General features: G+C 37.4%; 1 protein-coding gene across 4 annotated transcripts in view; it reads left to right on the plus strand.

Moving 5' to 3' along the window:
* zgc:171482 (zinc finger protein) overlaps window positions 1-25338 on the plus strand; it is a 581354-nt gene that overhangs the window by 376082 nt on the left and 179934 nt on the right. For all 4 annotated transcript variants that reach the window (XR_007934136.1, XR_007934135.1, XR_007934137.1 and 1 more), the window contains one exon: window positions 17634-17730. Coding sequence is in view for 1 of the 4 variants with exons in the window: in XM_051922949.1 (XP_051778909.1) it covers window positions 17634-17730 (97 nt within the window). In the remaining 3 variants the exon portion in view is untranslated. The remainder of the gene's footprint in view (window positions 1-17633; window positions 17731-25338) is intronic.

A 25338-nucleotide genomic window follows, 5' to 3' on the forward strand; every position in this document is an offset into this window, starting at 1 on the left:
GTGTTGCACAATAAATATCACAGCACTCTAGCAGACTGGTACTTAAATTTACACATGTTCTTAATGCCAACTTCATAGCTCTCATATTATTAGTTATTCAAGGTATTATTGTAGGTGGAGATAGATAGATAGATAGATAGATAGATAGATAGATAGATAGATAGATAGATAGATAGATAGATAGATAGATAGATAGATAGATAGATAGATAGATAGATAGATAGATAGATAGATAGATAGATAGATAGATAGATAGATAGATAGATAAGGAACGTGAAGCACTTTCGATACCTTAATCAGAAAAAATACAAAGTAAGTTTTTCTGTAATCAGAAATGCTGTGCTTGCTTTAGGATATTCAAAAGTGTGTGGATGTTGGACAAAGCTGTGCAAACAAGATTTTCTCTCCTGTTATAAAACTTGTCATGGCTAATCACATAGGAAGAAACATGGATTCTTCATTTTGACCAAAAGACAGTCCATCATCCAACAGATCTTTGCAAGAAGAAATGCAGTGCTAGCCCTTCAGCAGGGTTAGGACATACTCATTGTTTTTTTTCAAGATGCTAAGGGTTTTTTTGAAAAGCTTTGTCATGTCCTCACACAGTTAACACAGATATGTACATTCAAAGATTGAAAAGTTTATATCAGCCTTTTGTGAGAGTTCAACCTCAAAAAAGTGTTGGTGAAATCCCCCTTCAAAGTAACAACACATAACCACACACAACTTTGAAAATACGCGTTGCAATCGCAGTTCTCAGGTGGATTGTTCTTTCCCATCCTCTCTAGAGCCCAGATCTTTCTCCCTTCACATTTTCAATTCTTTTGAGGCATCTGAAGGCTGTTTGAAGGAACAATATTGTAAGTGATATTGATATTTTGGAAGAAGTGAAGCAGTGGCAATGAGTGAAGTGTTCAGATTGGTACAAAAAGGGGATACATGCTGTTTGTTCTCATTAGTGCAAAGCTTTAGAAGTGGACAGACATTATGTAGAAAAAGAAGAAGCATAGAAAATACATCTGATTGTCCTATGAATTTGTTCAGAATAAACTAGAATAAACTGATAAAAATACCTGTACTACCAATCTTTCTATTTAATCCTGATTATATCTTGCCTGAAGAAGGGGCCTGAGTTGCCTCGAAAGCTTGCATATTGTAATCTTTTTAGTTAGCCAATAAAAGGTGTCATTTTGATTGGCTTTTCTCTATGTAATCCTCAAATATCATATGCAGAATTAAAATAATTACAGAGAAACAAGATAAAGTGTGATGATCTCATTAGGTAAAATTATGTTTTAGTAGTAGTGTTTTGTTTGGCCCAGGTTTTGCAAAGTACCACACTCTTCTAGCACATAAAGTAAGTGTCAACTGTCCTCCTGGAGCCTTCCCCATTTCTTCTTTGGTCACCAGAATGACAACACAATTTTATTGTAACATTAGTGGATGTAGTCATATCAGGATTACACCTCCCAGCCTACAAAGGAAACCAATAAACAAACCACCTTTTCTCTCTTTACTTTGGTCATCATAAAGGCAGTAGATAGACTATACTGTTAACTATATATATATACACAGGCAGGTTTCAGGTTACAAATGAGTTCTTCTCTTATGGACATTTGTAACTGCCAGAGTGATTTACATATCCTTTCAATGGAATCATAATTCAGACATGATGCGTACTGGAGGTGCTTTAACTTTGATACTATGAAAATGTTAATAATGTTCATTCCAAAATTAATATCATTAATACTTATTTACAGACTAAAGACAGTCAACATGCAATGTAAGAACTAAATAAAGGTTGCATTTATATAGTAGACTACTAAAGAATAAATATGCAACATAGTACTGATATGTGTACTACCTCAGTAGAGCTTGTCATCTTCCAGTGAGGCATCTAGAAAAAAACATGTTCTTTCTGTAAGATGTGAAGTAGCGCATAATTTTCATGTACTTTTCCAGCTATAATAGGCATTCTGTTCACAGAGCTGTATTTGGTAAACAAACACTTATTGCAAATGCAGTAGTGCGCACACACACAGCTTTTGACAACTCTCCATAATTATTTTTCCCTACAGAAAAAAACTCTGTCCAATGAAAGAATTCCCTTAGGGTGTTTATGGTTATTTCTGGTTTCCTTCAAAATTTTCCATGTGATACGCAACCAAACTATTTGGAGATAGAAATATATACAAACATTTCCTGATTTGACACAAAGCAAACAGACAAGGAGCTTCTTCTTCTTTTATACTCAGCTTTGTGGCACTCTTTGTTAAGATTTAAGACTTTGTAAAGTTTTTCTGAGGCTACTACATTAGTCACAGCCTTCAGCCTAGCAATTGTCCACGTTGGTTATTTATATTTCCAGCTGTATTAGAATAAGCAGTGAATCCCAAATCTATACTAATTAATAAAAGGCAAAGCCCTCACTGACTCACTGACTGACTGACTGACTGACTCATCACTAATTCTGCAACTTCCCGTGTAGGTGGAAGGCTGAAATTTGGCAGGCTGATTCCTTACAGCTTACTTACAAAAGTTAGGCAGGTTTCATTTCGAAATTCAATGCGTAATGGTCATAACTGGAACCTCTTTTTTCACAATATACTGTAATGGACGGCAGCTCGATGGCCGTGGGAGGAGGAGTTGAGTGTCACGTCATCACGCCTCCCACGTAATCACGTGAAAAGACTGTGAACGCAGTAGGGAGAAATGAAGGAGGAGCCGCAAACAGCGAAGAACAAAAAATTCATTAAACAATTGAGAAGGGAGCGAAACAATAAGAAGCGAGCGAGTAAAGCATACAAGCATCTTCATAAGGGAAACAAAGCACGGTGTAAAACGTAAGTTTAAATTAAGCTTATAGAAACGCTCCTGCTGAGGATTGCAATAACATATTCGTGAGATAAAAGAACGCAGTAGGTAGAAATGAAGGATGAGCCGCAAACAGCGAAGAACAAAAAATTCATTAAATTGCAATAACATATTCGCGAGATAAAAGTTTAATGAGAAGACACGAGGTATAAATGAACCACACGCCGTAGCGCAATGTTAGGGGCTTCACCTCTGGTGCTGACGTTCGAGATTCGATTCCCGAGAGCAGATGCAGTGAGTGTGTACGCCTGATGAGTCCAGAATTAGGGAGAAACACGTGTAGCATACTCTTTGCATTATTTGAAAGTAAACTATTAAAACCATTCTATGATCTGCTTCTTGCAACTGAAAGACAGCACATGGCGGATGTTAGCCGACTTGCTGACTGCAACATTAGGGGCTTCAACTCTGGTGCCGCAAACAGCGAAGAACAAACAATTCATTAAACAATTGAGAAGGGAGCGAAACAATAAGAAGCGAGCGAGTGAACCATACAAGCATCTTCATAAGGGAAACAAAGCACTGTGTAAAACGTAAGTTTAAATTAAGTTTATAGAAACGCTTCTGGGAACAGAAAGAGGGCACGTGGCAGATGTAAGGCGACTTGCTGACAAACCACAAGCGTGACCTGGCAGGTAACCACCCATACAATCAGATTGTGATTCAGAAAACGAATGCCATGAATGTAATTACCACGATCTACATACTGTCAAATAAACAAAACACACGCCGTAGCGCGACAGCTGTGAAAAGGGAGCTTCACAAAAAAACAGATCCTTAACAAATTGTTATTGGTATATTTTCGATCCGTTTAAAAAGGTTTTCTTCTCTTCTTAATAAAAAATTAAAAGCAGTACTTCGCCGCAACAAAGCGCGAGAATTTGGCTATATATATTTGCTTCTCGCAATTAAAAGAGGGCACGTAGCAGATGTTACAATCAGATTGTGATTCAAACTAGGAATGCAATGAATGTAATTACCCCGATCTACATACAAGGCGAAAGTCTTGCAACATTCAAAGATGATGGTTTGGGATAAGTACACCATGGAACATAAAAGAGCTTATGAAGCCTTGAACCGAAAAAAGCAAGATCTCAGAGATCGTAAAAAAAAACAAAACGAGGTAATGTCGTTTTACTCGCTGTAGATTTTAGTCAAACGTTACCAGTTATTCCACGAGGGAGACCAGCAGATGAACTCAACGCGTGTTTAAAATCCATGCTTCTCCCACGGTCGGTTATATGTCGTGTGTTCTCGGGTAGGTACACCAAAAAATGTATACATTTAAGCATGTAATGGGCAAAGAAAAAATGAGGTATACCCGAAAGCACTGCAGTAGTACTCAATGTAACTTTACTTCTTAAATGTTAATGTTTTACTGTTTAATAATTTATACGCTTCTTATATGTTGTTCAAATTCTTTTATCAAAATACCAGTGACAGCGCAATGCACAATAACATGGAGTGAATACACCATACGCATCCGCCCACGGCCGCCCTGGTGTGCGCAGATAGGAGTTGATTCTACAATAAAATAAAATAAAGATAAAAAGAGTAATACAATCATCACCCATAAAGCGGATAGCAGACGTGACGTACTATATGTGTACCAGATTTCAAGTCAATAGGTGAAACGGTTTGCGAGCTACAGGTGATTTAAAATCCTGGACAGACAAACGAATAGCCACGGTAGCAAATTATAGAAGAAGATTTTACTGTTTAATAATTTATATTTATATGAAATGTGCTTCTTATATATTACTTCATATTCTCATATGATAATGATGTTAATGTTGTTTATATTGATTTCTATGTTATTGTAAGTGCATGTATGTGTGTATATGTATGTATGTATATATATATATATATATATATATATATATATATATATATATATATATATATATAAAATATATGTGTATATGTATATATAATATATGTATATATATATATATGATATATCTGTATATATATATATATATATATATATATATATATATATATATATATATATAATATATGTGTGTGTGTGTGTGTGTGTGTATATATATATATATATATATATATATATATATATAATATAATATATGTGTGTGTATATATATATATATATATATATATATATATATATATATATATATATATATATATAATATATGTGTATATGTATATGTATATATATATGACAGCAACACTCATAACAATGACAACACAATTACATTGACAATCATGTTACATTATTTTTAAAATGTTTCCTTTACTTTTTCAAAACACACTACTCTTTCGCTGCGAAGCGCGGGTATTTTGCTAGTAACTAATAATTATCCTAAAAATATGGACACAGCCACTGCATCAAAATAACTTCTCTTACCAGCGTGTTTCTCTTTAGTTCTGTTTACAGTTATGGTTATTTCCAAAAAAACTAAAAAACCCAGTAATGATCTAAAATGCAAATTTCTGGAATCTTTGTCACATTAATGCAAAATTCCTTCACTATGACTACTAAATGCAATATGTGTCCACCCTTGTATATTGATTCGAAACATGCTGACTGAGATCAAAGAAATATACAAGATTCATAAATTCCCTTGCTTGTGGATCACATTGTTTATCTATTGTAATCTATGAAAATTAAAATCACATACTATTAAAAGCTTTATTATAACTAGTTATTATAACAATTATTATCACAGATAACAAATCTGAAAATTGTCAGATGAACAAGGCATTATAATTTGGCTAATGACAAGAGGTGATATGCCTTAGATAATTATGGATAGATGTAATATTAGTTACTTTTTCAAGTATATGTATGTTTTTACCATAATTAAGGGTTGGATATGTGAGGATTTAATTTATGACATTAGTTTCATGTTTGATTTTAAATTCACAAACTAATTTTTATGATAGTTATATATTTTTTTTGTTTACACAGTGCCATCTTGGTTACTGTCATATGACCATGATTGTTGCCAATGAAGATGTCATTGGATGTGACAGTATAAATATGAAAGTGATTGCACACTGCTTTATACCCTGGTGGATTTAACAACATTCCAAAACCTTAATGATAATTTGCTTTATTTTCAAGTATGTCCTAGCATTAGGATTTTGTATTTTGGTTATGAACGCTTTATGACTTTGACCCTTGCTTTTTTTTTCCTTTCCATTTCTATTGCCTCAAATTTGATTGTCCTCTCAGTTATGTATTATGTCCTAGTTTTCTTGTGCTCACAATAATCTCAGTAATACCATTGTGTCCTTAATAAAAATATATTAAAGTGCCATGTGAGATAGCCAATTTGACATTTTTGAGTTTTGATACCAAAAGGTGAAGGAAAAAAATATTCCTGTTCACATTCCCTCTATCTTGCTGTCTGTCTTCCTGTCCTTCTTTCTCCTGCACACCATTCCAGGGCTACTTCTGGGGCAATCCCCTGAACCATTTTCTGGAACATCCATACCCATAGACCCCCCCTTCTCTCAAGGCCCTAGATCTCCAATGAATTTTTGAATGGGTAGTCTGTGCTGCCACCTGCCAGTCTGTGGAATCTTTGGTCCTAACCTGTCAAACAATTTTGTTCTCACAGGATAATTACTTTTAGGGGGATTCATCAATTGCAGAGACTCAAAACCCGTTTAAGGCACACGACCCTCTAATGGTTGCAGGCCCACATTTCTATTTTTATGAGCTTCTCCAGTACAGAAGGTTGCTTTTCTGTTGACTGTCTTTCTCCACTCCTTTCTAACTTGGTACCATCTTGACTGCACCCATATCCTGCCACTGCATATATAATGTCTGAGTAGAACCATAGTCATAATTTATTAGGAGGTTTTTTTACATCATGCCTTGTAGAACAGCCTGAAGTAACAGTAAATGTTTTAGTGCTAAAATATAAATCATAGGATATTTTTGCTTTGTTTTGTTTTTCTACATTTTGTTTAGCTTGTTGCTGTTTGACTTCTTACTTTTGGGCATAGGGGTGCACAGCAATTTGTTATTTCTATTTGAAGTGTAAATCGTAGTCACACTAGACTTTGCATATTGAGAGGCCAACATTGTAGAATTACAGGCTCGTGAAAATCCTCTGCTTATTAGTAACGTAGAATAGTCTAATTCATAGATCAGTAGAAACAATGGGCCCATTTTTGGTTGCAAGCTGCCACCTTTTGTGCTGAGCAGAGTCGTGACTCACTGTTGTATTCAGTGGTAAAATGTTGCATATTGTTTGAATAGTGTCTCGCAATGGGTGATTCTTCAAGGGGGACTTCCGTGCCAGTCTAATGGTTGTCATGGACTGGTTCTCAAAGACCCTAAGAAGGGTAAGATTAAATTATGAGAAAACAAAAGTTTAATAAATACTAATTCCATAGTTACAGATAAATCATTAGAATGTTTCTAAAGTGTGATATCTAAAACAGTAATCTGTATTTCTTCTTCTTTATTCCTTTCTTCTATATCCTTCTGACTATTTCTTCTTTGTTCTAGTAAAATTTAAAAAAAAAAAAGATTTTTAATTTAATTCTTCATAAAGTTGTCATTTTTCAGCAAAAGAGTTGCATTTGTCTTCTTTTTAATGGCTATTGCAGTTAATGGGTCACAACAACAAAATGGTTTTGAAGTCAGAAATGGTGTGCAACAAATAAAACTGATATTTATTCATTCCTTCTACTTTACTTCTTACCTCACAATGGGGTCATCTAGTTGTTCAGTAGCAAAAGGAACAGTTGCACCACCTGCTGTGTGCAGTGCTACCCACTTCAGCCAGACAGTGAGACGTATAATCTTTTATTTATTTATTCACCACAGCCGGTACAGCCTGGCATCTGATGCTATGGAGTCTGGGCATTTTACTGTGAATGGACATGAGAGATCATTGTTGGACACTTGTAGAGTCTTAAACGCTGCATATAATAATAATTTATTACATTTATATAGCACTTTTCTTAGTACTCAAAGCGCTATCAACACAGGGAGGAACCGAACCCACAATCTTCCACAGTCTCCTTACTGCAAAGCAGCAGCACTACCGCTGTACCACCTGTGAGGATGCCTCTATGACAGTCCCAGTTAAAAAATTGTACAAATGCTTCTTTAAGTAAACTCTAAAAGTGCATGTATTGCAGGACTCTTCCCACTCCCTGACACATAGATGCCCACCTTGGTAGTCTGGTCAGAAGCCCTCACTGCAAATCAAATATGATCCTCTCCTACGACTCTCCTCCAAATAAGTTATGACTAATAGATTGGTCATGATTAAGCAGCTGCAAAAAGAAGCATTGAGAGCTCATATAAATGGCTGTCCCTTTTAATGTGTTCTCATGAACATTCCTTCTGCTCTGTGGCATCCCTATCGGATACTCTGTCTATACATTTGCACTTGCAGCTTCTCAGATCACACCATTGAGATCTCATCTTAATACTTTGCAGTTGTCTTCTGAAATCGATATTTTACATATGTCGCATATTATCTATTTTTTCCTGCTTGCCTCATAAATGTACCTTTTTGTTGATTTCTTCTTTTTTATTATTTTATACATGCAACACCTATTACTAGGTGTTAAAAACATACAAAATCTGACAAATGAGTAAAGACCGTTCAGTCCATCAAGCTTGTCTGATTGGCTAATAGCTAAGCTGTCCTACTGTGTCATCCAGGTACTTCTTAAAGTTGGTTTCTGCTTCAGCTACATGTCTTGGTAGTTTGTTCCAGATTCCCACAACTCTTTGAGTAAAGAAATGCTTCCTGGCCGCAGTCCTAAATGTACTTCACCATAATTTCCACTGGTGTCCTTGAAGTATGCAATTAGCTATTTAGGCAAAGAAATTCAACTGGTTTCATTTTATCAATGCTTTTTGAGGATTTCAAGACTTTGATTAGCTCCCCACACAGTCTCCTCTGCTTGAGGCTAAACAGGTTTAATTCTCCGACTCTGTCAGAGTATGTCCTTAAATTCTGGGATGCACTTGGTTGCTCTCCTTTGCACAGGTTCAAATGCTGCTACAGTGGCCTCACTAGTTTCATTCCTTGATTTGTATATTCAAGTCTTTATAATATAACATGGGCGGCACGGTGGTGCAGTGGGAAGCGCTGCTGTCCCGCAGTTAGGGGACCCGGGTTCGCTTCCCGGGTCCTCCCTTCATGGAGTTTGCATGATCTCCCTGTGTCTGCTTGGGTTTCCTCCGGGTACTCCAGTTTCCTCCCACAGTCCAAAGACATGCAGGTTAGGTGCATTGGCGATTCTAAATTGGCCCTAGTGTGTGCTTGGTGTGTGTGCCCTGCAGTGGGCTGGTGCCCTGCCCAGGGTTTGTTTCCTTCCCTGTGTTGGCTGGGATTGGCTCCAGCAGATCCCCGTGACCCTGTAGTTAGGATATAGCAGGTAGGATAATGGATGGATGGATAATATAACCTAACATTTTATTTGCCTTTTTGAATGCTTCTGCTTATTGCTTACATGAATTATATATCAATGTGAACCCCTAAATCCTTTTTAGAGGGTGCTACCTATATGACAGTGTGTCCCATCTTGTACTTATAACTCTCATTCATTTTGCCATTGTGTAGCACTTTGCACTTTTCTATGTTAAAGAGTGTTTGCCCAGTTCTGAAGATGGCACTGAAGAGAATACTAAACATTAATTTGCAAAAGAAATCTACAAACTCAAAAGACAAACTGAAAACCAAAAATAGTCAATAAACCAAAAAAGAGAAAAGACCAACAAGCTTCCAAAGGGAGTAAAACTCACTAAAAAAGGAACTGAGTAACATAAGCAGGACAGCTATCTAATGCCTCACACCACACTGAGGCCAACAGGTGGTTTTTAATAGGATACATCAGAAGGTTTGATTAGATAAAAATTGAAAAAGAGACCGGGTAAAATACAAGGAATTAAAAAAAATGTAAATAGATAACAAAGAAGGTAGTGGAGTGAAATTACAAAATATATAAAAATCAAAACATATAATTAAACAAAGACACAATCTTATTGTAGGTTAGTAAAAACAACATACTGTAAATTGAATCAAAATTTGGAAACTTCTAAAGATTGAATTGGCTGTAATATATTACAAAACTAAATATCCTTCCACAAAAAATAAATAAGGGGTCTGTGTATTGCAATAAATATAGATAGAGTAAGTGGATATCTGTAAGAGCAAAGAGTTGGCCACAGCTCAAGGTTTAAGAAAATGCAGCTGTTAATGAATGTGTACTGATAATTCCCATACTGGTCAATACGATTCACCCTGATCTATTACGGTAATAATATTATATCTCCAATTAGAAGAAACTCCAGCTGGAATTCAAGGTCATGACATAAAAGTGAGTGCCTCTGTTACTCAGTGTAAATCCTTAAGATGTAACAAAGAACAAAAATTATTGTTCTGTATTACTTCTTATTATTAATGTAGGCCTGAATACATCATGATCAATAAATGCAGCACTTCATTTTTTTTTTGTCTGCGATGTCATCATGTGTCACCATTTTGGAATGGTTTGCATTGATGCCATACATTGTTAGGGTGACATGGTTTGAATGTATGTGTCTTGCCAGCCATATTTAAAACTGGCCTGCATTGCCCTGAATAAAGAAAAGTTGATCAAAAATTTCTTTTCTGTTTTTTTTTTTTTTTTTGCTTGCTTCCTCAGTACAAGTTTGAATTGCCTTATCTTTTATACAAGGGGCATTCAGATATTAACAGGAATATATGAGCTACACTTTATTGAATACAATGAAACGGCTTACACATTATTTTTCTATGTAGTCTCCAGCCACTGCAATACCCTTGTTCCAGCGCTCAGGAAGCTTCTTAATCCCAGAAGAGTACAAGTCTATGGACTGCATGTTGACCCATTCTTGCACAGCGTCAGTAACCTCCTCATTCGGCTGTGGATGGAAGAGATGATTGTCCCTCTCTGAAGGACTTGCACCAATAATACACTCTAGACTGAGAGAGACACTTATCCTCAAACTTATTTTTAAGTCTCTAATAAATATGAGATGGAATGACTCAATGACTCCTTCATTTGTCAAAAATTGAATAATAATTTGCTGCGCAACACTATTTTGTACCTTCTGCTCCAACGTGTTGATTTCAACTGACAGGAAGGGAGGAAAGAGCAGCTAGCACTATTAACGACAAGTTCATATATGCGTGTTTGTCCAATGAGTCACATCTACCTTACACTCTTTATAAGAACAGAGCATGAAAATTCCTGTTTATAGTTGAACACCCCTCGTATAATCAATGGAACACAGTTGCATCTAGCTGTTCTTCTAATTTGCCTTTTAAAACTATTTGCCACTCCTAGCCTTAAAGTCATATAGATTATTTGCTTTTTTGACTTTTGAAAGGAAAAAATCTGAGACACATCTGTTAATCCTTTAACTCCCTTTAAATTATTTACAGAGTAATGAGGAGCCAAAGTCTGTCTCTTGATGCAGTGCAAGTCCGTTGTTGGTCACACACTTAGAGTCACCAGTCAACCTAACATGAATGTCTTTGAAATGTGAGAGGATCTCCAGTATCCAGAGAAAAACAATACTGATGCAGGAAGAGCATACAAACTTCACTTGGATGGTTTCCAGGCTGGGATTTAAACCCAGATTCCTGGAGTTGTAAGGTAGCAGCACAACCCACTGTGCCTCCATGCCGCCCTTTAGTAAGAACACAACTATCAGGGAAATTTCCTCTGAAGTCGAGTGGAACTAGCGTGATAATTTTTCCTTATTGTAAGACTGTCAGTTCACTCTGAAATTTTAGATTAGGGCTTTTATTACTTGTGGAAAAATATGTATATTTCAGAAATATTGCTGTAGAGAATGTGAAGGCGACCTTTACAGAAGCAAATAAATATGGGTTTATCACATAGCATAGAGCCATATGATTAATCATCTGCAGCAGAAATTCCAGATCTGTCAGTATTGTATTTCTCAGTGACAATACTGTAGATTTCTCATCAAATGTCACCATAAAACCTCTTTAACAGCTTTTCATGCAATGAAAAGCTGTTGCCAGACTTTCAGTTTAATTAACTAGAATTAATAAGGGGAAATTGTAATAGGCTTTTATTAAAAAATGTTGTACAGCTGTCAAGTGTGTTCAACACTATAATGTTGGGGAAAAACAACCTCATATAAGAAAGTGCCTTATCAACAGAAATAGATACAATTAATCATCTTCTTACAGGACCTGGTGTTTTCAGACTGAGAAGCTAGCTGCACAACAGATTGTGCCGTAACCCCGTAATCTGCAATCCATCTGCTTACCCATCTTGTTTTACAGCATTTTTTACAGGAGCAAACATAGTTTTAATTAAGATGCTTTGAACATCTGATAAAATGGGAGAAAGCACTCTTATGTCTGGAAGGCAACAAAATGTTTTTAAATGGAACAGATACTTTTTCTGAAATCAGGTAAATGAGAGACTCGGGTAGAACTGAAAGTCCAGTGTTGATCGGCTCTGCTTACATAACACATGGACTGCCCCCAGATGTATATGGCCGAGTGGCTCCTTAAAACATCCTGCCCAAAGATAAAAAAAGACAAAAATAAGTGTGCTACCACATTTTATATGTGAACTTACCATTCATCTGTACTAGGGGGCTCAGATCTTCAACACTTCCTGCAAATCCTTCATTTAACACATCTGTTTCCTGAGTCTCAGCTACAATGGCTTGACTCCATCACCACAGAAGTCATTGAAGCCTCCTTAATTCTAACCCTCTACAGTTCAACACTATTAACTCTCCAAATTAGAGGTCTTTAATGCTTTATGGAGTTTCCAGTACAACTGCTTATGCCCTGTAGGGGTTCTTTCCTTACCTGTTTGCAGATGTAGTCTTTCTATTAATGCACTGCCCACAGCAGAAAACGTGTTAGCAAACAATAGTCCTTATTAGCACTAGCCTGTTAAGAATTCCCAAACACTCAAAGTAAGCCTCGTTCCGAAATTCGAGTCCAATTTGGACTGCACCCTCAAAAAGACCAGGCCTAGAGAAGGAAAGGAGAAATATAAACCCCTAGGCCTAAAAAATTAACTATTTTGTATTACGTTATGTTAGTTTTCTGATGCACAAATAATCAGAAATACGAGCATCTTATAAAATTGTTCATATTGTCACAAAAAACAGACGCAAGAGTCATAAAAAGGTTTGGGGCAGCCATCCGTATCATATTTCCTGGCTGCAAATGGATAAATTGTTCACACTGATGTGCTCAGTATGGAGTCCAAAACAGAATTGGTCAGTTAGGGTAAATATGGCGGCTTTAAAGGCCAGTAAGGGAAGTGAGGTCATTCAGGGCAGAAGCAGAAGGGTCCTCTTCCATAGGCTCAGGCACAGAGGTGACATCTTCAAAAGGACCGGAACCGGAAGGCTCTTGGTTCATAGGTTCCACACAGAAGTGATGTTCTCAGAAGGGTTGGAACCGGAAGTGACATCATCAGAAGGCCCAGAAGTGACATCATCAGAAGGCTCGGAAGTGATGTCATGAGGGCCAGACAGGATTTCCTGTTAACGGTCTGTAGAAAAGTGAGAAAAAAGATCAGCGCATTCCGCCACCCCTGGTCTGCCGTGGAATTACTCTCATTTAGACCCTTAAGCTGCCTCCCATATGCACGTGTATGACATGACATTCAGAATTTCATTTTGCATTTTGCTTGTTTTAATAGAACATATCTCTATGCTTCTACTAACATTAAACAAATATTGTTTTCAAACCCATAATGTCTACAGTTCTAGCTGATTGTTTCACAAAATTAAGATCCATAATATCTCCTTAACCACACTTAGTTTTAGCTTTAATAGTTATAATGTATATGAAAACAAAACATAAATGTTTTAGTTTAAAATACATTACCAGTCAAAAGGTTTAGAACACCTCAGTTTTTCTAGTTTTTCTTCAAATGTAATGAGTTGAAATGCAATGAAGAAGCTAAAATGGTGAAAAGATAAGCAGTAAACTGCCAGAGGTTTAAATTTAAAGTTACCAAAAACTGAAAAAAGGGAATTTCAGAGTATTACAAATGGGCCTTCTTGAGGTAACAACTAATAGGTTACAACCGACAGATGTTCTGCAGCAAATAAGTAAATTAAGCCTTGCAAGCTGAAGCAAGCAATTTTCACAGGTATCCCAACTTCTGTTGATCATTTAAAACCCTCTGTCTGTCTTAAAGCAGAGTTGAAACAGACTGTGTTTATTGCACCCTCTGAAGTACTACTTAGACAATATTCCAATGATAATGGCAAAAAAGGGCAATTAACGCATTAAATGAGACAGAGCATTGTTACCCTCGAAGTGAAGAATTTCTTTTAGAGAAATTGCAAAAAGTCCTAAAAAGACTCTTGTTATATATATTTTTGTTTCTCAAAAATAACAGAACATTTTGCAAGGGAAAAAACATTTCTGTAACATATTCTTAACCTCTTCAGCAGGAATCAAGAAAAAAGGAAAGGGAGGTTGTTAGGTGATGGCAGGTTAGGGTGTTCCTATGTAGGAAGATTTTTGTGGTGGAGAAGATACAGTAAAGTGCACAATGGTTCTTTTTAGCATATATAAATGCCATTATGATAAGTGGAGCAAACATCGGGAATTTAAGCCTGGCGATCGCATCCTGGTTCTGATTCCTTCTGATCTTCACAAGTTCCTCGTGAAATGGCAGGATCCTGCTATCATTGAGGAACATATGGGGCCGCTGAATTACAAAGTCAGGATACCTGGCAGACGGAGACCCGTGCAGGTTTTACATGTTAATCTCTTGAAAGAGTGGCATGAACCCCAGGAGGTGTTGACATAACTGGCTGTGAGAGACTCCATCCTCTGGCACAGCGCAAGTGAGCATAGGCTGTGTTCATGGAGATGTTAAGAACTATGAGACTGTGTTGCTTCCTTTGAAGTATAAGTGACGAAACTTTAAAGTCTGGGCTGCTATATCTGATTCCTGCCCCTTGCCCTTGCTGGTGGGGAAGAGGAATACCTTGCTTCCTAGGGTCTTGGTTGACTTCGAAGCACCATCGCCAACTCTCCCAGAAGCTTTGGAGGGAAGGGAGGGGCTGGTGGCTAACAAAATTGAGCGGGGTACTGGCCTGGAAATTGAACCCGATCTCTTCAGTGAGGGGACTCCTTGGAGCCTGGTCCTTCTGCCTTTTTGGAGGCGGCCGCTGCCCCGGCCTCCCCAGAGGAATCGGCTAGTGAGCAGACAGATTTTGCACACTTGCAGCAAGCTGACAGCTCCTTGGAGTTTGCATTCAAGCAGGCTTACACCACCCGACTGTGAGATCCCCGGCTTCAAAACTCCCCACTTCTGGTACCACTTGTCAAGCTTTGGTCACAAAGTTGTACAGGAGAGTTCCACAGGTTTTCCAAGGAGTAGAAACTTTATTGCTGTTTTGCCAGTTACAAACACAAGTCTCTTACAGAGGAGATCTGGCTTCACAAGGAACAGCTGTCAAACGTGATGCATCGGCCCAGTCTCCTGCTCAAAAGAACACAATGACTTCATTAAGGGGATCCAGTGGGCCGGAGCGGAGGGAGTCTGGGCGAAGAGAGACAGGAGAGTGAGAGACCTCAGGACAGCCGCAGCTCAATCTTTAAAATATTTGTAGCCCTGCGCAAGAAGCACGTTGTGTGGCAAGCCAGCAAGAAGGTAGCTGCTCCCGCAAAGAGGCACTGAAAGTTTCTTTTCCATTGAAAAACTGTTTAATAGGGGGTTTCTTAAGGGCCACCTCATCCCCCTGCAGCAGCGGTCACAATTGGTATGGAAAATAGGCAGCATGTCACATTTTTTTAAAAACACATTGCTCTACTCCACATCAATGCTAACAACAGGTGTTAAAATAAAAATTATTTTATTGTTAGTGACGGATTACATGCTTTGCACAGTTGCATAAAAAAACACAGCTAAACACAGAAATATGATCAAAAAATATGATTAATATTCCTTATATTCCACTCCTAAAGAAAGTTTAGAACCTCCAAATAACTCTTTTTAGTGAGATTTCCAATTCAAATTTGCAAAACTGGCTGCAAGATCCATTTTAGTGTCAGTTTTGTGATACTGTATGCAACTTGAAAATTGTCTGTTTTGTTCATCACTACTCGCTCCCTTCATCAAACTCTGTGACCACAAACAATTGTCTTCACCCGCCTGTGCTCTAAATGGGTAAAATGCATGCAAACAATTCTATTATGTCTGTATTTTTGTAAAACATCTTGAGATGGCACTCATTACAGAGAGGCCTTTATAAAGTAACTGTTGTTTGTTTTTAGCTTAGCTTCATAAAAAGTGCTTCACATTTTTAGAGCTTGTGCTTATTTCAGAGGCACAACGGCATGATAGATGGTGGCTCCAAATGTTTTCTTCCCACAATCATACATATTGTCCATCAGATTCCAGATGTCACACTGTATGGACATATAGTTTGAACACTAAGGGGTGCTCTTCAGCCCACTTTGAACCCACAGCTGAAATTGTGACAGCAAAAAGGTCCCACTCATTATTAATAACACAGATGGGGAGGATTAGTAGTAATCAAAACTATAAAGGGAACAGTAAATAACAAATCCTGATACCTTTCCGGGCCTACTTATCGCAAATAGCTCCCAGTCTGTCTAGTGGGGTAGCTGGTCGACTTATCTTCCCACTACCACATGGACTCCTAAAATCAAAGCTGTAAGCCTTTGGAATGACTTTTAGAGTAATCCCCAATACCATTTTCAGGTTCATGAATTCCTGGTGTGCTGTAAGTCTTCCAGCCCAGAGCTCACTTCCTGGTTGTATACACAAAATAACGCATAGCAGAGGATCCACACTTAGTGTGGCCTCCCTGCTGCCACATGTCCATCATATTGAATGATCCTGTTGGTCTTTTCATATTTCCATTAACATGGAGTAATTAACTTTATTACTTTGGTCTTGTGGCAATCCATTTAAGCTCCTAGCATGACAACATACCTGGCTCCAGCTGCTAGTTTCTTCTTCTTCTTCTTAGTCCCTTGTAGGGCAATGCATCAGCCATATACACACACAGAAAAACAAATCCTTGACAGAACACCCATCCATCATTGTCTCAACTCACTTCAACTGCATCCAATATAGAGTAACAATTTGAGAGCACTTGCTCCCTCTCTCCCTCTTATTTTTTTTCTAAATAAATGATTATTTTTACTGTGCTCAGAGATTTGACTATTTAGGATTGCACTTATAGGGTAGGAACAACGTCTTTTAGTTCATTTGTGCCATAATGTGAATTTTTTGGTCAGTGATGTTTGGACAGTGTCAACTGACTGGCAGTTGCAAAATTCCTTAATGTGAATAAGTAGGTGTGTATTCCTAAGGGTAATTAGTGATTCACTGGAATGATATCTATGGCTGATTCCTGCCTTTTGCCCATTTCAGTCTGGGTAAACTCCAGTTGTTCATGACCCTAAAAGTCATAAAATGGACTAAAATTCTAATTGTTTATCAGGAAAGATTGTATCACTCACTTAGCATGCAATCACCCAAGCCTTTCCATGGGGAATATTGCTGATATGGTGGCCTGGTCTGTTCAGCTTACAATATTCTGTCCACATTCTTTTGAACGGAAAGCAAATTAAAAGGGATGGGAAAGAATATGGTAATGTGATGTACAGTATGCTGTATTTATAGGAGAGGGTATAAATTTATTGGAAATAGAAAAAGTTAGAACTGACTTTCATTATTCATTTGGTAGTGAAAGACTCCTCTTATTGCCATTGTCTTCACATTTTTCACAGTTCTTCGAAGCAGTTACTCGTGTCATGTCTGCAATGTGGTCCTCAACTCCATCGAACAATACCATGCACATCTTCAGGGATCCAAGCACCAGAACAAGTAAGCCATTCTTGATGTGTGTATTACAAATTCATTTTTAATAAAATTAAAATATTGTTTCAATGTTTAATGTTGTTGCTTTGGAAAAATCTTAAGTATGAGTAACATGTCAATATGGAATATGAGGCGTTTCATACTACAAATCAGGATGTTACAGCCAAGCAAGACAGAGATGCCATGAAAACATGACACCAAGGACACACTAATATGGCAACATGAGAAAAATAGTGTGAGACTGATTACATGAAAGTATTTTGAAATATATTGATTATTTAAATTGATTGTTTAATCATTGATTAGCAAGTGCTGTGACCTATGTGTATGAGTGTGTGTGAAATGTTTTGTTAAGCTCAATTATGTGTCTGGGTGTCACGCCAAGGACTGACAATGAGCAGGTAAGGTCATGTAAAGAAATAGTCTTTTACCTTTGCTATAACTATTTGTTCTCATTTTCGAGAACTATAATTTTGTTGGACTTTGCAATTAGAAAGATAATATAGCTTGGTTAAGAAGCAATCAGTTATGCTGAAAATAAATATAGTTCTAAATTCTGCTGATGACAATTATTATTGTCACATACCTTGTTGTAATTATGATGTCATTAGAAAGCCTGTTGATTATAATTTAGGAATCCTTGACCTGCATATTCATTGTCCAGATGGATGAGGCTGTACAGTATAGGGTGTCCCTGCTCTTTTAATGTGCTCATGTAGCAATAAACAAGTGAAGTTCAATTCTTCCCCATCTGAATATAAGAATGCTGGTTTTAAAATTCAGTAAAGAAGACATATGTCATTAGGTGAAGATTCTGAGGTCCAATAAGAAATTGCCCCAAATATGTATACCTTTGTTCTTTCAGCAATTTTGATTTACAGTTTAAACAAGTTGCTCTAATGAGCAGCATTCTGTTTGATGTGTGCAGTATGATGAACTAATAACTTATAAAGGAATTGGTTGAATTATAACATTTTCTGAACAAATTCTCTATAGAACTTAGCTTTAGAAAACTAACATCAAAGACAGTTAGTTACAATTTAACTAACACTAATCTTTCTTTTTTATAATATTTAAAATTAGTCTGGATCACTCATATCTGTTAATTATAATTAGGAATAAGCATAAGATAGGATCATTACTTAAGATAAGTTGTTTTGTCACCATACACTGACATGGAGCCACTATAATTATAAGTGCCATCTATGGGGAGAGATGTGGTTAATTGCATACCCATCCTAAACTTTTTTGGGGCAACACCCTCCTAATCTAAGAGCAGTGTTAAATGAAAGATCTCACCGATAAAAATCAGTGGAAAAGTTCAAACAAGATGTGGAGCTGTACCTGATCTGTCAGCCTACAATGATGGTGAGAGCAAAATCATCATTTTACCAAAGCAGCACCATAAACCATAAACATATAACAACAACAACAATATTTATTTATATAGCACATTTTCATACAAATGATGTAGCTCAAAGTGCTTTACAGGATGAAGAAAGAGAAAAAAGGCAAAATATAAAAATAAAATTAGGCAATACTAATTAACATAGAATAAAACTAAGGTCCGATAGTCAGGTAGGACAGAAAAAACAAAACAAAAAAAAAAAAACTCCAGACGGCTGGAGAAAAAAACTAAATCTGCAGGGGTTCCAGGCTATGAGACCGCCCAGCCCCCTCTAGGCATTCTACCTAATATAAATGATCACAGTTTATTGTAATGAATACTGAGATAGATTGACTGAAGCATACATCAAGTAACAGTTCAGCATAACAATGACAAATTGTAACTTCATAATTTAATAAAGCCTAATGCATCAGTCATAATTTCCTGCTGTTATGAGTCACAAGAAATGCCTCCTATTAAAACAAATACACACTAGAAACTGGACACTGCTACTCTCATGTTGTTTCCCCCCTCATGTAACATGCAGGTATCTCTCCAACTGTTACACTGTCTTTCTGAGGTCTACTAAAAACCAGGGACCTCATATATAAATGCTCCAAATTGCGATGTATAAAACCTAAACTTGGCATAAAGCCATGCACATTTTCACGCTAGCTCAATCCTTGGTGTATGCAAGTTCTCCGCTCGGTTTTGCAAACTGGCGGCACCCAGCGTCAAAGCAGTGCTTTGTTCCAGTGTGGTTTCCCTTTCTTTTTTACATCCACATCCCTGACGCTGCTTAATAAATACACTGAAATTAACCGCATATTGTTTATTAGTTTAAGGCATCTGATTGTAATGAACCTATAACAATATAATGGTCCACGGAATGGCCAAACTATTCCAAATACCATAGCTGCTTTAGTGTTGTTACTCTCACTGCACCTTCTTCTTCTTTTTTCAGCTGCTCCCGTTAGGGGTTGCCACAGCAGATCATGTTTTTCCATATTACTCTCACTGCACCACTCGGAGTATTTATATCACTGCATCTGAGTGTGGAATCACAGCTGTACAGCAGCTAATCAGAAAGAGAATTATCGTTATACAGCATTAAGCACATGCTGCCTCAGCCATGCTGTCTATTGAACTGCTCTCACACGGCAAACGCTTCAGAGCCTTTCCTATCCTGACATCGCGGTTCAAAAAAATTTTCATCCCAAGAACTATAAACGCACTCAATCAGTTCATCAAGTGCTCCTTGTAGAACTGTTTGTACTTATAAGTACAATTACCTCACTGTAAACTTGAGATACAGTTATAATATTACGCAACCTGCGCCACTTTATAAAGCGCGTATTTACATATGATGACGATATCAATATTTAAGATGCAGCAAAATATGTTTATTACATTATACAGATAAAATGTTAACTTCATTTAAATAATCTATATTGTAAATAATTAAACATGTGAGGACATGGTGTCACAGCACTAGCGACGAGCTGGCTGCTGCAATAAATTATTTCATTGAAGGTTGCGCACAGCGCAGCAAGCATCTTGTGGTAGGCAGGAACAATCTCTGGATGGGGAGCCAGCTCGTCACTATCACTGCGCCACCATGTCTCCATGTTTAATAACATGCTTTAATTCCTATCATCATGAAAATGATATCAAGTGTACATCTCAATATTTAAATTATTCAGAGAGCTGTAATATCACGAATGTAATGGATTCTGTGTCCTGTCGGAGGAAGAGAAAGCCCGTTTAAGAAGCACATTGTGATTCACACACATAGAGCACATAGAAGAACACATACAAAACAAAGCATTTAACGTGCTACTTTGGTTACGATGGGATTTGAGGAACTAGTAAATGAAAAGATTTTAAGATGAAGTTTATGATGTTCTACTTTAATGACAAAATTAACTATGTGATAAAGTGGAAATTTCAAGATTAAAGTTGACATTTCAACTTTTTTCCAACTGTGTCCCTATTTTTTTTTCTTTTCTCTGTACCCTAATAAGCTTTCATATGCCACTCAGACGGTGGGCTACAACTTGCCTTGACTTTGATATCTGACAACTTCTTTTTTATTTCGGGCACTGTGCGACTTTGTGAACTTGAGCTTTCGAGTTTCTCCGACACTCCATGTCACTTGATCAACTTCCTTTTGTTGTATATACCACTGTTTAAACCAACAAATAGTAGATTTTTCCTTGCCTCCACTTGGTATTCGCTGAAATTCTTCTATTTTCCCCTATGCTTTTGCCAATGCCTTTTCACAGAACGCTGAACTTAAGGGCTATTTATATTGATTTGCATATTCAAAGAGGCGTAATTCTGGGAGGAGTTGGGGAGTGGCAGCAGGCACGTGCATGTGCGTTACTTTTCACACTTACCGGGATTTATGGAGCAGAAGAACATGGAAGTTGACGTTTTCACAGATTTTTGCATTTGGATTTTTTTGTGCATACGCACATTTCCGCTTTTGTCCGTACACCATGTTTTAGTGTGAATTCTACGTGAGGTGAGGTCCTGGGGCTCCTAGAAATTCCCTCCTTTGAAATTCTCCACCGATATTCTTGAATCTTCCCAGACTTGTAGAATGTAGCACAGATTTTTCTGAAAATACGTTTTTCAATGCGGTCTGTACTTGGCATCCAACACCATCAATCCTCAATGCAGTCTGCTTAGTCTGTCCCTAAAATAAATTTATTAGACCAATATAATCACAAAATCTGATCAAATTGTGTAGAAAAATAATATTAATCTTTAAACATTGACCCATGATTCCTGTTTACTGTGTCCACACAAGCGTATGCACCATCTATTCAATGCATGATGTCAGTGAGTCTCTCAAAAAACATGCAAACTGTAGAGAACATCTAGCAAATAACGAACATGAGGAGTGCCATCAATTAATTCAAAGATAGTAATAAGCAATGGAGAGTGAGGTTTTAATGCAAGTTTAAAAGTAAGCCCATCTGGGAGAGGCTTATATTTTGACTTTGAATGAAACCAGTCTTTAGCAGCAATGTCTTCAAAGCCTAGTGTTACAGTTAGGTTGACATGTTGATCATTTAGTTTAATTCTACCATGTATGTGCCTCGTATCCTGCTCTATTTAGAGGATTATTATTATTATTATTATTGTTGTTGTTGTTTTTGTTTAATGAATAAAGAAGCACTATGAAAACAAGTTTGAAGCAAAGAATTTGCATCATCCCTGTTTTTCTGAATAGCCTAAATATTTCTTATAAATCAAAAATGAAAAAAAGAATGCCAAAGCAGCCTGCAGTGTCTTTCAGTAAATATTCAAAACCTCCACTCTGAGTATCAAAGACCAGGCTTCTCAAGTACATCTGAGTTTTTTAATGCTTACAATAATAAAGGCATGTCTACGATCACCTGCTGCTAATTGTTTTGATACCAAAGACGAGTCTCTAAATTTAAGCAATACACGTTGCCAGTGATAAGCTCTTGAATTTAGTCAAAATGAATTATTATGAACACCCTTACAAATACTAGTTCTTTAGTGGCACTATATGGTTCTTCACTAGTGTGAAGACCCGGGGGCGCACAGTTCCCCAAACACCCAACACAACAGTCACAGGCACAAGTCTCTGCAACACTGACATTTATTATTTATGTGGGGAAGCACTTTCCCTCGCTCCCCACTGCAGCCTAGTACAAACAGTACACAACACTAAGGCACCAATACACAGTCATTTTCTTCTCCTTGTCTCCTCTCTATCTCTTCCTTCCACCTCCACTCCTCCGTCAAACTTTGACCCCTTCCTCCTGACTCTGGTTTCCTGAATGGCGAGAGGCATTTCCTTTTATAGGGCACCTGGAAGTGCTCCAGGTGTCCAGTGATATTCTTCCAGCAGCACTTCCAGCTGTGGCAGCAGTCCTGCTGAGGAGGGCTCAGCTGTTCCTCTTGCGCTCCTTGGTAGTGGCCACGGACCCTGTCAGTGTTGGAGCTTCCATGCTCCAACCCCATGGCACCACAGCAAGCCAGGGGGGCTGCCCTCTGTCATCCCCAGGGAAGTATTGCCCCATGCAAGCTCCTTTCCCCAGTCCTGCTTGTCCATCACACTAGGTTGTTAGTTCCTCACAGATCAATTGCCTGACAAAGCACCATTTCATTCAGGGAAGGGTTATTTGTATATGTTAATTTTTTTTTTTGTGCTTCTAAAAATGTCCTAATTTGTTTAAAAAAATGAAATCTTTAATGTATGGTAGGCTACCTAGCATGCCACTAACAGATTAAGGAAATCTGGACTTTGCCTATGTTACTGTATGCAGCAAGAGTCCCTTTAAAATCATGACACATTGGTATTTCACATCTGTTTGTAGTTATTTATTTTACGGAGCCAGATATGGATCTAAATAAATAAAAGTTCTTTCTGGAACCTTCATGTAGATGGGTCTTTTGGGAACCAAAAATGGTTCCCCTATGGCATCCCTTTGAAGAATGGCTCTGGCATCTTTATTATTTAGATTGTATGTTGAATTTTTTTGCCTCCCCAGTTTTTAAGACAAATCAGTACCCAGGTAGTCATTCTTGGGTACATTCTTCGGGTAAACCCCTGTCTGCCTGTTGTGGTAGCTACAACACTTGCCTTTCTCAGTAACACTCTCCATATATCCTCCTTCTTTCTGTCTTCCCCTTGCTTTTACTCACCTACTGACTCAACCAGCTATTATTCTGAGTGTGTCCAGAAGTCTTTATGCCACCCACCTATAATTATTTCTAGCACCCTTGTGCAGTTTTGCAATCCTGAGTTCCAAATGTCACATTCTATGAGGCAGGAAACATTTTAGTACTCCAGAACCCCCTTTATACAGCTGAGTTCCAGAGATAATAAATTGGACCTCCTTTCTACCCTTTACCATTCAGAGATAATACAGTGGACCTCCTTTTTTGCCCTTTAGCATTCTGGTGAACATCTCTTAAGTTACTTTTTCTTCTTTACTGACATTCTGGTGTTCATCTAAAGTAACTGCTCCTGTGACACATGCTTTGAATAAATGCATTACCAATGCCCTAGTGGTATTCAGTCTTTTGCAAAGGAAAAACTATCAGTATCAACAGTCAATTTTGTTCTTATTGTCAGTACCTTGCAAAGCCCTTGCCCTGCAAACACTGCCATGACCAGGTATCACTCTTCAAGGGCAACTTTTGAATTTCTTCGTCCATGAACTGCAAGTCAGTAAACAGTTGGATAAAACTGACAAAGACTCACAAAGACAACATTCACTGTTCATGCCAAGCACATACTTTACAGGGAAATTTGTTGGCGCTACATCAAAAATGAAGATAGCATTGTGATTCTTTCTGGTTTTCTGACAAGATTTACTGCTTGTTCTTCTCACATTTGTGGTTTCTGTAAAGAGCTGGACCCCAAGGACAAATTCAGAGGTTTGATGAGTTTCAGTGCTTTCCTCTGTCTGAAGTAACACTGCAGGACAATTTACATAATCCTCTGCATAAAAGTAGATTGACATTTCATTTAAATACTCGGTTTCTTTGTGGAATTTCAAATTTTGTAAGACAATCTTAAGTATTAAAGTATTATAAGCAACTGAATGACAGTGTTATTTTTTCAGAGGCTAAACAATAACAGTGTGTATGTGTGTGCAGGATTGTGGGAATTTACATAAGTTTGTATGTGTATGTGTGAGTGAATGCATTTATTGACCTCCAAGATGCTTCCAGAAGCAATAGTGATACGAGATTGACAAAGGACATGAAATACATATCAGAGTGAACGAGATAGAAATAGAATTAAAAATGTACAAATTGGAAGTGTCTCTGTATGTCTCTGTATGTCAGCATAGGCATTCATGGACATTAAGCAGTCAGTAGGCCGTATCATCATAGGTTGTGGCCTTCACTCTAAAGAGATAGATCGACAGCAGGAGAAAAAGAAGTTGGTACCATGGGAGGTAGCCTGTAACATTCTCTTGCAATGCTTGTGGCCAAGAAACTTAGCTAGTTGAAAATAAAGCAATGAGTGACTGGTTGTAAGGGAAATACTTTTTTTCTGAATTTGTAAAGTATCTCTAAACTATAGACATTCTGAACCATTTGTACCCAGGAATTTACCAAGGGAATGATAAGATAATCATAATAATTCTATTTATTTTGTTATCAATAAAATTCATAAATAAGAAGCTTCCTTTCAGATACAAATGTGTGCTGAAGACACTTCATCTGTAGAA

This window comes from Erpetoichthys calabaricus, chromosome 2 (genome assembly GCF_900747795.2).
Source record: "Erpetoichthys calabaricus chromosome 2, fErpCal1.3, whole genome shotgun sequence".
Lineage (NCBI taxonomy): Eukaryota > Metazoa > Chordata > Cladistia > Polypteriformes > Polypteridae > Erpetoichthys > Erpetoichthys calabaricus.